The sequence below is a fragment of the Papio anubis genome, chromosome 8 (genome assembly GCF_008728515.1).
Source record: "Papio anubis isolate 15944 chromosome 8, Panubis1.0, whole genome shotgun sequence".
Classification (NCBI taxonomy): domain Eukaryota; kingdom Metazoa; phylum Chordata; class Mammalia; order Primates; family Cercopithecidae; genus Papio; species Papio anubis.
Window position 1 is genome coordinate 64,474,454 of NC_044983.1, and position 18,668 is coordinate 64,493,121.

At 35.6% G+C, this 18,668-nt stretch overlaps 1 protein-coding gene across 2 annotated transcripts in view; it reads left to right on the top strand.

The window, feature by feature from the left end:
* C8H8orf34 (chromosome 8 C8orf34 homolog) overlaps positions 1-18,668 on the top strand; it is a 477,522-nt gene that overhangs the window by 435,732 nt on the left and 23,122 nt on the right. For both annotated transcript variants that reach the window (XM_009213159.4, XM_003902840.5), the window contains one exon: positions 9,633-9,726. In XM_009213159.4, the coding sequence (XP_009211423.2) occupies positions 9,633-9,726 (94 nt within the window). The remainder of the gene's footprint in view (positions 1-9,632; positions 9,727-18,668) is intronic.

Sequence of the window (18,668 nt, forward strand, 5' to 3'; positions counted from 1 at the left end):
CTTAAAGTACTTAAAGGCTATTGTTCCTCAGACTGTGGTCCTCTGACTACAACAATGCCATCATCAGGGGGCTTGTAAGAAATACAAAATCTTGGGGCTCAGCCCAGACCCAAATAATCAAAATCAACATCCTAACATGATCTCCATTTGATTCAAAAGCATCCTAAGTGCCAAGAAGCTCTGCCATAAAGTGTCTTTTCCAACGTTCTTTCTAGGGAGTAACTGTGTGCATCATGAAAACTCCCAATTTTGTTTAAAAATCTCCAATTTCATATAAAATGGGTAAAGAGAAAACCTTTATTTATAAATTTATATCTTGCTTACTTATCTACTCTCAATAATAATTTTTTGTCTGAAATAAAATACATAAAATCTCTCCAGTTTTTGAGATGCATTACTGGCTTTCAGTTTGAATTTTGCAAAACATGTGAACTGCCTTTCTTAAGGGTTCAGTATTGCTCAGTATTTTCATTTATTATTGACTTATACTGAGATTTTAGCTCTCTCTTAAGCCAACAGATGACCATTCTTTACAGTAAAACTAAGATCTTAATTAGTAAACTATTAACTTACTACTAGTTGGCTTTTCTCACAGACAATCCATTGATGTATTAGAAAGTATATATGTACTTAAACTCTTCTCCATGGAGAACATGTTTAGAATGTGAGCCATACCATGACAGTCTTTTGTCTTTTCTCACTCAGGCGTTTATTTCACTTTTTCTTTTTTCTTCATGTTAGTAGAAATGGTAAACAATAAAAAACAGTATTTATAAATGTTAGAAGCATTGAGGCTAAAACTGAGCTAGCAAACATTTGCTTTTATTTAGTACACAATGAAATTCAAATAAACCATAGTGTTTACATTTTTAATATATTTAACATTTCTTACTGAAGTTTGAACAACTCTTTGCAGATTAAACTCTTTTTTTCATCTAGTTTTATAATGAGACAGAATCATAACCACATGAAATTAGATAATTTTATTTAGATCTGAATCAAAACTACAGAGATGATATGGTCTTCTCTAAAAGAAAAGCTAAAATGGAGCTTTTATTCAACATCTTCTATTTTTTAATGTATTATTTGACTAAGATTTGTGGTTTTGACCAAATAAAAAATGAAATATTTTATAATTGCCTACATTTCTTTGTCCTCAAAATAGCTCAGATAGTTAAATTTTTAAAAATATTACATGCTTTTTACATCTAAGACACTTGATAACTCAAGGTGGAAATAATTTTACATCATAGAAATCTTAGTTTTGGGATTACATTAACATTCATTTAAAAAGTGTATAATTTAAAATAACTTATCAAATTCAATCAGTTCCAAATCTATATTGTCATAATTTTTGTAGAGAAGTTAATCCATTTAAAATATCACATTACCAGGACCAAGCTGGTGGCTCATGCCTGTAATCCTAGAACTTTGGGAGACTGAGGCAGGAGGATTGCTAGAGGACGGGAATTCAAAACCAGCCTGGGCAACATAGTGAGATCCTGATTCTACAAAAAATAAAAAAAATTAGCCAGGCATAGTGGCACACACCTGTAGTCTCAGCTCTTCAGGAGACTGAGGCAGGAGGATTGCTTGAGCCCAGGCGTTTGAGTCTGCAGTGAGCTGTGATCTCACCACTGCACTCCAGCGTGGATGACAGTGTAAGATCTTGTCTCTGAAACACACACACACACACACACACACACACACACACACCCTCTCAGATGAGTAATTGGGAAGCAGTGTAGTATACTGGTTAAAAATCCCTTAATCATTAGTGAAATGTAGTAATTTAAATATATATGCATCAGGTAAGTATTGTCAATTTAAATGACTAAGAAGTCACAAAGAACTAGACTGAAGTCAGTGATTTCATTTGAGATTCCTCACACCCTTAGGAAGTTAGTTGGTGAGGGCCAGAGGCAATATGCATGGGAGTGCAAACTTACTGGCAGTGTGGCAGCTTCACAATCTCTCAGGATGTCAAACAGAATTAAAAGCACCAGACAGGTCTTTTCAAAGCCTGTTGAGGTTGGCTTTACCAGATGTGCCATCTGAACCAGAAAGGGGATCAATTCTGTGCATCACAATATCGTGGAATCACTTTGGATGCCAGTTTTGGCCTGCTTGTCTTGTTTCTTGTGTGTAGTATTCTGCTATCTGTGGCGTAAAGAAGTTTCAATTCTACTTCTGATGGAGAGTGTATGACATTATTCCCCGTAATCAATAAGAGAAAAATTACTTTTTATCATTCATGAAGGTTTACTTTTTTAAATTTTAAATAATTATTATTAATTATCATAATTTTATTTTACTTAGAAAATTGGGAAATGAAGATCTTTTTTCAAGAAAATCCTATTTTGCCACTAACATTCATTAAGAACAGAGACATGCTAAATCATAACTTTTAAAAAAGTTGTAACATGGCACTCAGACAGATATAAAATGAATACATGCGAAAGATTTATTTAACTGATAAATTAAAGAGGGAACAAATAAAGCATTCCAATGAGTTCAAAGAAGAATTAAACCCTCACTTACATAGTCATAAAGGAATGCTGAAATGACATTATAAATAGTTGGAAAAATTGGCAAATTTAATCACTATCCGTAGGACAACAGTCTATTGCATTCCAATGGACACGATTTGCACTTATATGGACAAGAAGCATTTACACTGCTGCCATTTTCTACAAATTCCATAGTTGTAAAATATCTAAAGTCAATGAAAGTTCCAGAGCTTCTGTAAAATCAGATAACTGGAAAGGCATGCTCGAAAAATGACTTGTTTGTCATTGATAAACCCAATCATCTTTTGTTTTTTTTCCTAAATCTTTTACAAATTCATACTACAACTTCCTTGGAAAGAAAAGCCACCAAGTGGAACGAGTTGGAAAAGAAGATGAAGTACAATCCCAATATATAGTGTAGGAGAGGAAAATAGTCAAATAAATGTATTTAAGTATTTTGCATTTACTTTGTAATTTTTTTCACAACCGATCGTATTTTCATAACTTTGTTATTACTCTCTTTTATTTTCCCAGATTCTATTAATTTATACTAATAGTTCCTAATCTTAAGTAACTTTTACAATTCCCAAAATAAATAGGCTTCATAAGTATAATTCACTTACAAATCCCCCAGCTCATGCCTGTAATCCTAGCACTTTGGGAGGCCGAGGTGGGCAGATTGCAGTCCAGGAGTTAGAGACCAGACTGGGCAATATGGTGAAACCCCATCTCTAAACACACACACACACACACCGCATGGATAATATGAACCATTTCATTAACAAATGCAAAAGGAAAGTTATTTACGAACTTTACAAATTTAGCTTGTACATTATATAAAGGGAATTTCATTTTAATAGAAGTGATTTTTAATGGAAGGATTAATTCTTTGGCAGTGGAAGCAGTCCATTACATGTATCCAGAGCGGAGTGTGACTTTGCTTTATATGTACTGTGCTTCGGGGAACCTTATTTTATAGGGATTCCATGGTTATAGAAGTAAAGTTAAAGTGATTAAACCATTTTGAAAGATGGAAACTGATGTTTTGTGCATTAGTGACATACTAATACCAAATGAAAATAAATACTTAGTTGATTCAGAATTAAAGTAGCCAATGGTAGAAGTTTGAGCAAAGAAGTAAAGAAGTAATTTTTTTTTCTTGAAATACACTGAACTTTCAGGGCCACATATGATAAATCACTGATTGGTTGCATTTAGAGAATCTAAAAATAAGCTCTTCATGTGGATCAACAATGCTGTTGAAGTCTGTAAAGCACTTATTCTGTTAGCAGATAGAATAATATATTGATTCAGAACTAGCAACCATTTTCCATGTGATAAATATCACTATTTCCCACCACTCCTAATCCCTGCACAATTGCTATCATTATGGTGAAAGTGGTTTAGAAAAAGAATGAATAGCATTTCTTCTAAAAGTAACACAAAAAAGTTGCTCTTGGGAATATAAAAAAGTTTGTACTACACTCAGATACAGTTTAATTTTCTTATGGAAAATGTATATTTGAATAAGTTGGCAAAGAGGGACGCATCAGCTTTTGTATTTTAAAATGTTCAAGATTTTAGCTCCTTGACCCCATCAAAAAGAATTATATGTAGCCTTATGGGCTGAGCTTTAGGCATACATAGTGCTGCCTGTTGGCACTGATAAAGTGAACAGGTGCATTATATTACTAGCTCTATTCCAGGGGAAACCAAAGTAAAACATTTAAATCATCCATTAACAGTAATATTTGTACTATCTTTATGATTCCAATAATTCAACATTTTAAAGTTCTTCCCAAACTACAGATTTTACCAAGTTCCATTTGTACTTTATGCAATTTGCATTAAATAGAGAACAGTTGAATGCTGCTTATCTGTTCAGGGATAAAGCCATTAAAACCGAAAACCAATCGGTACTATTGCTTAATATTCTGAACTACTGTGGGAAAATAACACCACAATTGATTTATTACTCATATCTTTTTCGTGAAAACAAATTTCAGTATTTCAATCCAAAAGCTAAATAACCAAAATATTTTAAATTAAAAACATTTTCTCATGATCACTTTAAATTTTTCTGTTTTAAAGGAATTACTTCAGCAATTTCATTTTCCCTTATGTATCCAAAATGTCTATTTTTCATATTTCTTCTTTGAACATCAGAGACTGTGTTCCATTTTTTAAAAACTGCAGCTGTGTGATTTCCCTCTCTGTTAAATAAATATTTATGAAATTTTACTTCTGTTATCTTCTACACAGCTATGGAATTTTAAATCCACAATTTTTTACACTTATGCTATTTTTTTGGTATAGCTCAGCAAGACCAAATTTAGTAATTAATAAATTTTTAAAAAATCAAGTTAAGTCCTTACAATAAACACTAAATGGTATATTCCAAGATTGAGTATCTTTTTTTTTTTTTTTTTTTTTTTGCTGACTTTTCCTGCAATAGCCCGTCTAGTGCCTCTCACCTTCTGCTATCTAAAGCAATCCAGACCTAGGTAGATACTACTTAGGAAGTACAAGAGATCATCTAATCTGGTAACTATCCCATTCTATCCCAAAAGAGAATTTTACATGCCTTGGATTCACCAGGATAAAATGCTGTGCCTTCTGACCCCTGGGACAATGAGTTTCCACTGTGGAGCCTATCTCTCATATGATAGGAATTTAAGTTTTAATCCAATTAACAGACCATTTTTAAGAGCTGCTTATGCTAAAAACCTTGTGCTTTTATTTTTAAAATGAAAATCACTTTTGAGGCTGGGCATGGTGGCTCACGCCTGTAATCCCAGCACCTTGGGAGGGAGAGGTGGGAGGATGGCTTAAGCCCAGGAGTTGAAGACCAGTCTGGGCAACCGAGAGAGACCCTGTCTCTACAAGGAGTTAAAGAAAAAAAAAGAAAAAGTTATTGAGGCATGGTGGCACGTGCCTGTAGTTCCAGCTACTCCTGAGGCTGAGAGGGGAGAATGGTTTGAGTCCAGGACATCTGAGGCTGCAGTGTGCCATGTTTGTGTCACTGCACTCCAGCCTGGGCAATAGAGAACACGTCTTAAAAAAAAAAAAAAAAAAGAAAGAAAGAAAAAAAGAAATATTTTGAAATTTGGTTTTGCTTTCTTTTGTAAAAGGAAAATTTGCGGGCCCCAAAATTACTAACCTAAAGGGAAAACTCAGGCTGGGAATGGCTCAAGGCAAACCTGCCTCCCACTCTGTTCAAAACCATCCCGCTGCTCACTGAAATAGAAGCATATCTGATGGCCTCCTTCGGAACACCTTATCAGAAACTCAAAAGAATGCAACCTTTTTATCTCTTACCTACCTGAGACCTGGAAGCCCCTCCCTGCTTCACGCTGGAGCTGTCTCTACTTTTCTGGATGGAACCAATGTACTTCTTACATATATTGATTGATGTGTCATGTCTCCCTAAAATGTAGAAAACCAAACTGTTCCCCGACCACCTCGGGCACATGTCACCAGGACTTCCTGAGGCTGTCACAGGCGTACATCCTCAACCTTGGCAAAATAAACTTTCTAAATTAACCAAAACCATCTCAGATATTTAGGGTTCACACTTTCAATTTTAAAAATAAACATTTTTAGGACAGGTTTTGATGTACAGAATTATTAGATAGATAATACAGAGAGTTGCTATGGCTCTTCCTCAGTTTTAACTATTACTGGTACTTTGTTAGTATGGGGCACTGGTGACAGTTAACAGGCCAGTATTGATACATTATTAGTAACCATATCTGTACTGTGTGCAGCTCTTCACCAGTTTTTCCTGTCATTTTCTCTTCCATGATCGCATCCAGGATCCACATTACATTTACTCATTGTGTCTTCTTCGGCTTTTCTTGTTTGTGACCCTTTCTCACAACCAAGCTTTCCTTGTGTTTAAAGATCACAGTGGCTTTCAGGAGTGCAGCTCAGATATTTTGCAGATTGTTCCTCTGTTGATATTTGTGTGATATTTTCATCATAATTAGATTGGGTTAATGTGTTTTTAGGAGGAAGACCACGGAGGTAAAATTTAATTTTCATCGTATCCTGTCAAGGGTACATCCTATCAATATGCCGTATTACTGTTTATGTTGACCTTGGTCACCTGGCTGGAGATAAGGTTTGTCAGGTTTCTTCACTGTGAAGTTACTTTTATCCTTTCCCTATCCCTACTGAACTGTTTGAAAGAAAGTCACTAAACACAGCCCACACTTAAAAAGTGGGAAGTTTTTCTCCACATCCTTAAGGGTGGAGAATCTACATAAATTATTTGAAATGCTCCTGTCTACATATTTGCCTATTCTCATCCATTCATGTATTTATTTGAACATTTATTTTTATCTGTATGGAATTACAGATATTTATTGCATATTTTGGATAATGACCCAATACTGGCTTATTTATTTTGTTGCTCAAATTGTTCTAGCTTTGGCTACTGACAGCTTTTTCAGTTAGTCCCTTATCTTTTTTACTTACATACTTCCATAATTGTGTGTGTGTGTGTGTGTGTGTGAGTACTTTCTTGCTTTTTTTTTTCTTGAGCTACCAGATGTTCCACCTTATCTTGTACATTTCCTACCTCAGTCCTAGGGGGTCCAATCATTTATCCAGAAATCCTGGTTCTTTCATTGGAGAATGATTTTTGAAACCAAGATTGGGGTGGTAGGTGTGTTAATTGCTACTGAGTGTCATTGCTTCTAAGTCTTCTCAGCTGCCAGAGTAGAGAAACATATGCATATACATGAATATGGGCCACTCATGGTTGCTCACACCTGTAATCTCAGCTACTTGGGAGACTGAGGCAGGAAGATCGCTTGGGCCCTGGAGGTTGAGGTGCATCATCATCTCACCACTACACTCCAGCCCAGGCAACAAAGTGAGACTCTGTCTCAGAAATAAATAAATAAATAAAAAGAAATATATATCAACATTTATATGTGTAGCCATCTGTATATATAGTAAGGTAAACACGAATTCATACTGACGTCTTCAACTCTAATACATTATGCATGAATCATTCTAGCCTCTTTCCCTGCTTATCTGTAAATTGCCACACCAGCAGTGAGAAATCTGGCTCCCATCATCCATTTACTTTACTGTTCATTTCCAGAGTACATATATAGTTGTTTCAGAATTGTTAACCTGTAAGCCCATGGAAAGCAGGTTTATCAACTAGAGTACAGTGCATATGTATAGTTCCTTTAGCCTTTGGTCTTACAAACTCCACTCATTTTCAAAGTTAGTTAGGTTAGCACCTTATTTCCTCCCCCTTCGGTGAGGTTGTTTCATACATCTGTAACACATTTATGTTCTTTCTTTCTTGGTATATTGCGTTTCATTCTGGGATTCCCCAACTTACTAATTGATTTTTTTCATTTGCCTACATTAAAGTTTATGCTGTGCTATAAAATTCTATGGGTTTGACAAATGCTTAATGTCTTGCATTTGCCGTGATAATATCACACAGAATAGTTTTACTGCCCTGAAATATATCCTGTGCATCACACAGCCAACCCACCACTCCACTTCCAAACTTCTGGAAAATTGTGCTGTTTTGATACTCTAGATTGGGGCTGAACGTCTCCAGAATTTGATATCAAAATGAAAGGCATAGCAGATAGAATATTTATCTCATAAATGAACTGTTTTAAACAAAGTGGGCACTTAATGACTGGTGGTGTCATGTTTCTTAAATATCAAGTGTTGTGGAACTTTATTTTTACCTTGTTAGCATTTGTCTGAATAAAAATAAAGCACAATATCTCATACTGGAGAAAAATATAATTGAAAGAGGGTAGAGATGATGAGTGAATTTGAGCGATAAAGAGTGAACTGACAGATCATACTGATTTTATGTTTTTCATTTTCAAAATATGTTTGAAAACATGTTCTTGAGTCATGGCTCACTAAATTTAAAGTTGTTATTTTGTTATAGAGGAGAACCATCTTTCCCCTCTCCTTCCTTTTTATCCTTCATCCTCTCCTTTCTTTTCTTCCTTACTTCCTCCTATATGAATGTTTACCCAGTAAGTCCCTATTTTGTGCAAAGGATATAATAGATGCCAGGAATGCATAGGTGAAAAAATTTATTTATGACCTCAAGGACCTTTCTTATTCTTTTTGAGGAAGGAAGAGATGAAGGTATAAGTTTTACATGGTATTATTCTATTGGTATAATAGGCATATAGAGGAATAGAGTAGTAACTCTGCCTTGCAGGATCAGGGAAGACTTCCAGTAGAAGTGACCCTCGAGCTTTGGAGGAGGAGTGTTAATGTTTAAGACAGATAAGGAAATGCATTGTAGAGCTACCAGTTAATTATAGCTGGAGTGGTCAAGGTGGGCCTGAGAGAGTAGTGTGATAGAACATGTTAGACAAGTATGGATCATGCAGGGCTTTGAGTTTAAATCTTACCCAGGGAATAATGATAGAGACACTGAAAAATTATAAGCAAGGTAGTGATTACATCATATGGCATCTTAAAAAGCGTGCTCTGGCAGGTGACCGGTGGGAGAATTAGACAGGATATGATACATGATCCTGGAAAGTTTCCCAGATGGCTATTACTACAGTCAGGGTGGGAGATAATGAGGATCTGCTTTAGTTCAATGACAGAAGGGAAGGAGCAGCAAGGAAGTATATGAGAAATATGTTAACAAACTTTAGAAAGTGAGAAGAGGAAGGAGGCAGTGAAGTAATACTGGGAGAGTAAAATTGAAGATGTTCTCTAAATCCCATTCATCTTCATTCTCATTAAAGGGAATTTGAAACCTTGATGGTAAAGAGGCATGTTTTATGCAAGTTTATATTGAATATTTCATAATTATATTTCCAAGAATGAGTGTCAACATTTCCATAAAAATATTAATTCATGAGGAATACAGTTCAGATATTTATTTACTCTAAATGTTATTAGAAGAAGAATGTAAAAAATGAGTTGAGTTTGTAGTTCATCTATGACATGAAAATGAAGTTAAACTTAGAGCTTTCCTTTTTTTAATGAGGAAATTATTCTGATAGTTTTTGAAGATGCAGTTCATAAAGATTGAAGTAATCGCCCACATTAATGTTCACGATATCAAAACAGAGTTTAATCTAAAATCAATTTGTTCTTTGGCAGGATGAATCCTTAAAGCAACTGCAGGTAGTTCATCAACCATGGATCTTGCCAAGTGACACAGAAAGTGAAGGAGTGGAAGCAGAACAGGAGAAACGTGAGTAGACACTATGGTTTATTGACAAATTTCTTTTACCAGAAGGAAATCCATAATAAAGGTATTTCACTTTCATAGCAATAAACCACTTCTATTAAAGAAAAAAAATCCCAGATTCTATTAGGAAGAACAGGTAAAGACAAGCTATCCTTCAGGTCTATGTCTTCATTCAGTAACATGTTAATCATGGTACAGAGACTTATAAACCAACTTTCTGGGAAAAAAAAGTAATTATTCTTCCTAAAGACCAACATAGACTGTCTAGTTGGACTATGAATCTTCTATGAATAGTCTACAATTATATCAGTGATAATTTATAATTATTTTCAAAATTTCAAAGTATGTCAGGATCAGCTGATTATTATATATGAAATTATACTCATTAGTTAAATGAAGATATTTACATATGTAAACACTGTTCTAAGTTCACAAAACCAGTTAATATTGTAAGATAACTGAAGACAAATAGACTAATGGCTCTTGGTTTAAGTCACCGTATTCTAATAATAATGAGGAATGAATTACTCTACTAATGCCATGACTCAGTGCATGCTCTCCAGGGTTTATTGAAATTGTAAGTCATATGGGCCCAGAAATCTGATTGAGAAGTTAGTATCAAGTTTTATTTATTTATTTTTCTAGTGGTAGCCCTCAGAGAGCAATAACAATTGTATGTGATAATGTAGCCCTCATGATAATTGGTGCGATGTGATGAATAAATAATTCTTCTGAGCCATAACCATGAGAAATACTTATATGTTACACAGGTAGCATTATAATCATGCATCTGGGGATTCCAGGAAATTACACTTCCAGGTTAAAAGCCATTTTAAAATGTTCTTATCCCACTTCACCATACTGCGGGCTTATGTGGTCAGAGGGAGCACAGGCCTGAGAGTGAGTGCTCAGGTTAGAGGAGGAGGATGGAGGCCAAGATTCACTCAGTTGTCACATCCAGAAATAGAGTAAAAAACACAGTGGTACTTTATAGATTCTATTCAGGGAAAACAGCACCCATCTTCTATAGAAAACAACTAATAGACTGGGTGCAGTGGCTCACCCCTGTAATCCCAGCACTTCAGGAGGCCAAGGCGGGCAGATCACCAGGTCAAGAGATCGAGACCATCCTGGCCAACATGGTGAAACCCCATCACTACTAAAAATACAAAAATTAGCTGGCCATGGTGGTGCTCTCCTGTAGTCCCAGCTACTAGGGAGGCTGAGGCAGGAGAATTGCTTGAACCCGGGAGGTAGAGGTTGCAGTGAGCCGAGATCATGCCAAGGAACTCCAGCCTGGCAACAGAACAAGACTCCTTCTTTAAAAAATGAAAATAACCCATAAAGACGCAGAAAGTAGAATGCACTTTAAGCAAGTACAAAAGCAAAGAGTATTTTGGAAGTCCCTTAATGCAGGGACTCCTAAGTAAAATAGTCTAGAAAATATAATACTCTAGAATACAGAGAAAAGAATCCCCAAATCTGAAAGTATTAATAGTGGCCCAAAAGTTTTATGAAAAAATGAACATACACTCACATCCCTTCATCTTCCTACATATTTAAATATACATAAGCTCTCATTCTAGACTTTGGCTGTAGTGATTTTTCACCAAATTCTTTTGAGGCCTTCGAAAATTTCGTGTTTAAAAAATCTTCAAGCACTGAGTGTGTGTATTGTATAAACACAATATAGGAAAGTGTGCTAGTTTTACCATTAGATCCTACAAGAGGTGCCCAAAATGGGCAAAACTGGTAAACAACATCCTATAGAATGTGGAGCATGTTAATTATATGAGTATGCTATATTTTATAATGAACTAAAACTTAGACAAGAAAAGAATCCATCAAAATAGTATATTGTATCCAATTTCAAATTTAGACTTTTTTCTTTCTTTAAATCCATATATCTCCAAACAATATTAAGAGTCGAAAACATAGCCTAATCATGTAAAGGATATGCAAATCCCTAGAACTTTCTCCTAATATGCATTGTCTTTCTGTTTATATTTTTACAATATTTTGGCAATAAGTTTTGATTTTCTTCTCTTCTACTAGGGTGCAAGTTATCTGAGTGAAAGAGTCCATTCCGTTTTTCATCTTACTGAGACACAAAATAAGCCTTCAATAAATATCAGAAGAATTAGTCAATGAATGAGCAAATGAATGAATAGATTTATTTGCTTTTTCCAACTTGTTTATCAGGACAGTTAGAAATTAAAAAATAAAACAAAAATAACTATTGTAACTATGAATAACTGTTATAGAAGTTACGTATACTTTTATTAAAATTTTAATATTGGATTTATAGTCTATCCATGAATTTTGCTAAATGGTCTATCAATCACTCTAAGAAAGGCCATTCCTAAACTCTTGTAACCGTAGACCTAGAACCAAAAATATTTGATCTCAGCAATGTTGTACTGGGAGATGACCCTTGACAATGGTAAATTGCTTGAAATAAAATCAGGGTTTAAAATAATTGGATGGTAATGGGAGCCATCTGGAAATGGAACGCTAGTTAGCATTGTAGCCATGTTCCTAGCACAGAGATGCAAGTAAGAGTGGCTTCCATCAACCAGGTGCTGGGACATGTATACATTGGAGCCATTGAAACATTGGCATCTCCACTGATAATTTCAGTCAACGCATGTGGTTTGTAGAACAGCTGGCTAGATATTTGTAGATCATCTACCTCTTTCTCAGGAAAAGGAAATACATGACATAAATCTTTATGAGCCCAGTATCTGATTTAGAGTTTACAGGCTCATATTCTAGAAACTTATGAGTGAGGAAGATGACAAGTTTATCATTTCAACAACACCTGTTTCTTGACTCAGCTTTCTATAAATTATGCCTATGTAATTTTATGGAATTGTCTAATTTCTCTTGAGACAAGATCATCTTGGCAGAAAGCTTCCAAATAATGTCACGGGTAGTCCATATTTCTTATTGCATCATTTAAAAATAAGACTTAGCTCAAATAAATTTTTATAAATGAGCACCTTTAGGAAAAGATATTGTGAACAATTAAATAGGGAGCTTTATAAACTTTTTATAAGCAAGATAAGCAAAACTTTGATTAAATAGATTTTTTTCTTTACTCTGCTTTTAATTAAAAAGTATAAATTCAAGTGTGAAAAAACTTGTGCCGGGTGTGTTTGTCTCTCAAATTATGGTCTGAAGTCACTAAACAAATCAAATTCCAAATATTTGAACCTACTGAGGTACTTGTTTAATTCTCATATTCTGGGACTCTATTTCAGACCTACTGAATCAGAATCTCTGTGGCTGGGACTCTGAATTCTGCATTTTTCATACTTTGTCTGGTAATATTTACTTATTCTAAAAGTTGATGACTAGAAGAAAAAGTTCAATGAATCAGAGGGTTGTGTTTTCTGAGTCAGCTCCATAGTACTGTTAAACTTTGGGTGTTCTTTTTCTAGGCTTCTTTCCTTATCTATAAATAAGTTTGAGTATAAAATGTGATGTTGGAGCAAAAGGAATGCTGAAATTTGAAGAAATATACATGCAGAAGACATGAAAGACAGTCTATTATTCTGTTTTCACACTGCTATAAAGAACTACCTGAGACTGGGTAATTGTAAAGAAAAGAGGTTTAATTGACTCACAGTTCCCCATGTCTGGGGAGGCCTCGGGAAACTTACAGTCATGGCAGAAGGAGAAGGAGAAGCAAGCACTTTCTTAGGAGAGAGAGAGAGCAGTGAAAGCCACACATTTTTAAACCATCAGATCTTGTGAGAACTCACTATCATGAGAACAACAAGGGGGATTATCTGCACCCATGATCCAATTACCTCCCACCATGCCCCTCTTCTGACACATGACAATTACAATTTGACATGAGATTTGGGTGGGGACACTGAGCCAAACAATATCAGACAGGTCCTCCAGACTGTTGGTTCAATGCTTACAAAATCAAGACATAAAACATCTAGAATAAATTTAGTCAGTACCCTCTAGTTACATTTTAGATTTTTAAAAACACAAGTAAACAAGATACAAACACACAAGCAAACAAACAAAAAAACAAACCAACCAAACCAACAAAATAACACAAATGTCCCAAATAAACAAATAATAGCCATAGTTACAGATGAAAGCTAATGCTGTTATAAAACATTAAGACTTCCCCTCTTGAGTTTGGGTCCTAGTTCTTCCTGAGGTCTCAGTGTCTGTAACAATAGGTGATTTGGCCCTGGGTCTCCTTAAGGCAGGGAGATTGAGATGGTGACACTGTATAGAACCTGTCACCTGCAAGGGCTGCCTCAGGTATAAAAAGGGAAACAAAATACCTGTGCTCTCCAACTGTGGAACAAGCCATGAAATTTGCCATTGGAACTAGACTTTGAATGAAAAATATAAAGTTATACATAGGGAATCAAACTCTCAGCTCTGTAGTTTGGTTATTGAGTTCACATTTAAACTATTTGTATTGCTAGAAACCCCAAGTTATAATAACAATTGGCCAGTTTCATTAAAATTCACAGGGTCCTCTCATATATAAATGTAAGAACTGGGGCATTTAGAACTCCCAAAGATTTAAATATCCTTCCTGCTGAAGATGAGCTCTCAATCAAATTACAAGCTACATGAAAAGTTATAGCAAAACAACAGAGTCAGCAAATGCTAAAAACACTAGAATTAGCATAATGAGAATGGAAAGAAATAAGACAATCAGACAGAGATCATATTAAAAGTTGCTTAAGATTTTTAAAGATATAGGCCAGGCGTGGTGGCTCACGTCTGTAATCCCAACACTTTGGGAGGTCGAGGTGGGCAGATCACAAGGTCAGGAGATCGAGACCATCCTGGCTAACACAGTGAAACCTCATCTCTACTAAAAATACAAAAAATTAGCCGGTCATGGTGGCACATGCCTGTAATCCCAGCTACTTGGGAGGCTAAGGCAGGAGAATCGTTTGAATCTGGGAGGCAGAGGTTGCAGTGAGCCGAGATTGCATCACTGCACTCCAGCCTAGGCGACAGAGTGAGACTCCATCTCAAAAAAAAAAAAAAAAAAAAAGATATTTAAAGATATAAAAGGAAAAGGAAATATACTGAAAGAATTCTAAAGTAAGGAAAAAGACAAAGAGATATTTAAAAGATTATCAAGAACTTCTCCAAGTAAAAAAACAATTACTGAAATTAAAAACTTAATCAATGTTTTAAATATCTCATTAAAAAAATCTGAAAATAGAATTAGACAAATGAAAAATAGAAAGCCAGAAAGCAATAAAAAATATGGAGATGGAAAATTCAAATTTCAGGTTAGGTGGCATGTGATATGTGTGTGTGTGTGTGAGTGTGTGTGTGTGTATGTGTGTATGTATGCATACATAAAAATACATACATGTACTTACATGTGTAGATATAGCTTTTAATATATATGTGTATATGTATACATACACAAACATACATATACATTATAAGCTGTATATAATACAATCTCCACAGGAGAAAATAGAAGAAAGGCAATAGTGAAAGATACAGTGACTGAAAACTTTCCAGAATTAATGGAAAGTTTTAATTCTCAAATTGGAAAGCATAACAAACACTATTTATTTTGATATTCACATTGTAAAAATACAGAATATCGCAAAGAAAGAAAATCTAAAAACCAACAAGAAAAAGCACATAGATTGCATAAAAATAGTAAAGTTAAACAATAGAATTTTCATCAATTAAAACTACATACTTCCAAAAGGCTGAGAGTACCTCTTGTGCCCAGAGAAACTACCGTGTATGAGTGATCACCACGGATAGATCTTTACTGAAGAAATTGTTCTAGGTTATATTTCAGTAGAAAAATAATTGATTCCAGAAGGATTTTCAAGTATTAAAAAAGCAAACATTAGAAGAAAAATTGGTAAACATGTTGTCAACCTTTAAGAATTACTGGCAAACATAAAAAGGAACAAGATCATATTCTTTGCAGGGACATGGATGATGGTGGAGGCCATTATCCTCAGCAAACCAACGCAAACACAGAAAACCAAACACCACATGTTCTCACTTATAAGTGGGAGCTGAATGATGAGAACATATGGACACACGCAGGGGAACAACACTGGGGTTGTCCGAAGTAGGGTAGGGGAAGGGAGAGCATCAGGAAGAATAGCTAACAGATGCTAGGCTTAATACCTATAGGTGATGGGATGACCTGTGCAGCAAACCACCATGGCACACATTTACCTATGTAATACACCTGCACGTCCTGCACATGCACTCTGAACTTGAAATAACATAAAAGTTGAAGATGAAAAAAATTACTGGCAAAAATATAAAAGTATTAATTTCCAACAGAAAACAGGAAATGGGGGGGAGAAAAACATGGTACATATAAAAATGTGTTGATATAAATAAGTCTAAATAGTTCATAATTCAAAAACCTGGTATAATAAATAAATGGTGATGTGAAAGTGCTGCTTAATCCAGTTTAATTTATTATTAACATAATAAATGTTACATTCATAAGCTATGAGGGTCTTTAAACTCATATGTGTGTGCAGGCTGAGTATCTCTTATCTGAAATTATTGGAACCAGAAGTGTTTCGCATTTTTGATATTTTTTATTTTGGAATTTTTTTTCTCTTTTTAAAAATTTCTTTGAGACAGTGTGACAGGATCTCACTCTGTCACCCAGACTGGAGTGCAGGGGGGCAATCACAGCTCACTGAAACCTCTGCCTCCAGGGCTCAAGCAATCCTCCCACCTCAGCTTCCTGAGTAGCTGGGACTACAGATGTGCACCACCACACTTGGCTATTCTTTTTATTTTTGTAGAAACAGGATCTCCCTATATTGACCAGGCTGGTCTTGAACTCCTGGGCTTAAGCAATCCTCCCTCCCTGGCCTCCTAAAGTGGGGCTGGGATTACTGGCATGAACCATTGTGTGCTCTCTCTCTCTCTCTCTCTCTCTCTCTCTCTCTCTATATATATATATATATATATATATATGCATGCCACTGCAGTCCAGCCTGGGTGACATATATATATATGTCACCCAGTGGCACAATCATACCTCACTGCAGCCTCAACCGCCTGGGGCCAAGTGATTCTCCCACAGGGACCACAGGTTTACACCCACCACAACTGGCCAGTTTTTGTACATTTTGTAGTGACAATATTTCACCATGTTGCCCAGGCTGGTCTTGAACCCCTTGGCTCAAGTGATCTGTCTGCCTCAGCTTCTCAAAGTGCTAGGATTATAGACATGAGCCATATGCCTAGCTAGATTTTGGAATGTTTGTATTATACATACCAGTTGAGGACCCATAAAAATCCTAAATCTAAAATCTGAAATGCTGCAATCATCATTTCCTTTGAATGTCATGTCAATGCTCAAAATGTTTTAGATTTTGGAACATTCTGGAGTTTGGATTTTCAGATTTTTGGATTAGGGATACTCTGCATGTGTATATTCATATACTCTCTAAGTAACTGTTAATTTTTCTTTATTCTATTTTTATTCTGTTCCTCAGACTGCATAATCTAAATTGACCTATCATCAAGTTATTTTTTCTTATGATTGTTAAAAATCTGCTGTTGAGCCCTTCTAGTGGATTTTTATTTCAATTTCAGAATTTCTAGTTTGTTCCCTTTATAATTTATATCTCTTTATTGCTAGTCTCCATGTCCTTCATTCTCTAGCAGTTGCTAGACTGCCTGGTACACAGCCACTATCATTATGAGTCTACTGATTGTTAAGGCTACTGCAGAGCTCGAGAGAAGTGCATTGACATAGGACAAGTTAAAACCCCACATAACTCACTTGAGAGTCAGGTGTTTTTCTCGAATTAATGTTCTGTGGGTTGTTGTAAGCCTTTGGTTTATTGCCAGTGTTCTGAAAAAAGTTAATTTTGGTAATTTTTGGCCACTGTTCTTATTGCTTTTCAGGAGCACCTGATTTTTGGAGATTCCTATACCACCTTTCTGGAAGTGTTTCTCTACTCCTATAGTCCTTGATTTCATCAGCTTCGTTTTCTCTTTATTTGAGGAATGGAAGTATGATATTTTCATAATGGGGTATAGAACCAGATTAAATCTGCTTATTTGGGCCCTAGTTTCATGAGAAAGTATTAAAAACAATTCTGTGGAAAAATAAGTTTTGGTCAAGTCTACATATTACAATATTTGAGAAATTCATAATTGTAAGACCATATCATTGATATAAAAACAGTTTTTCAAGAGGAGCAAAGCAACTCTACAATTTTAAGTGAACAGATCAAATATAATAAGCATCCTGGTTTAAAATGGGGGAAATGTTGGCCATTATTGGACTTGAGGAAATGGCATAGAGCCTCTTCTAAAATATTCACATAATCCAATCACTGGGTAGTCCTGTGGCAATGAGATCTGCTTGACTTTGATTAGTTCAGCTTTTGAAAAATATATTTATTTGAGGTCTTTGGGTTTTTTTTTTTTTTTTTTTTTTTTTTGAGACAGAGTCTCACTCCATTGCCAAGGTTGGAATGCAATGGCGCGATCTTGGCTCACTGCAACCTCTGCCTCCAGCATTCAAGCGATTCTCGTGTCTCATCCTCCCCAGCAGCTGGGATTACAGGCATGTGCCACCACGCCTGGCTAATTTTTGTATTTTTAGTTGAGATGGGGTTTCACCATGTTGGCCAGGCTGGTCTCAAACTCCTGACCTCAGGTGATCCGCCCATCTTGGCCTCCCAAAGTGCTGGGATTACTGGCGTGAGCCACCGTGCCTGGCCTATTTGAGTTCTTGTAGAATGCCTATGCACGTCTATTTTCAGAATGCCATGCCTGTAATTTACAGAATCTATTGATTTTTGGAGGAAGTAGTACTCTAAGCGCTCAGGAGCAGCTAATCTAATCTAATCATCTCAGTCTTAATTCTCTCAATTTGGTGATGGGGAAATTGAAGTTCCAAGAGATTGTGGACATGTTCATGTCAC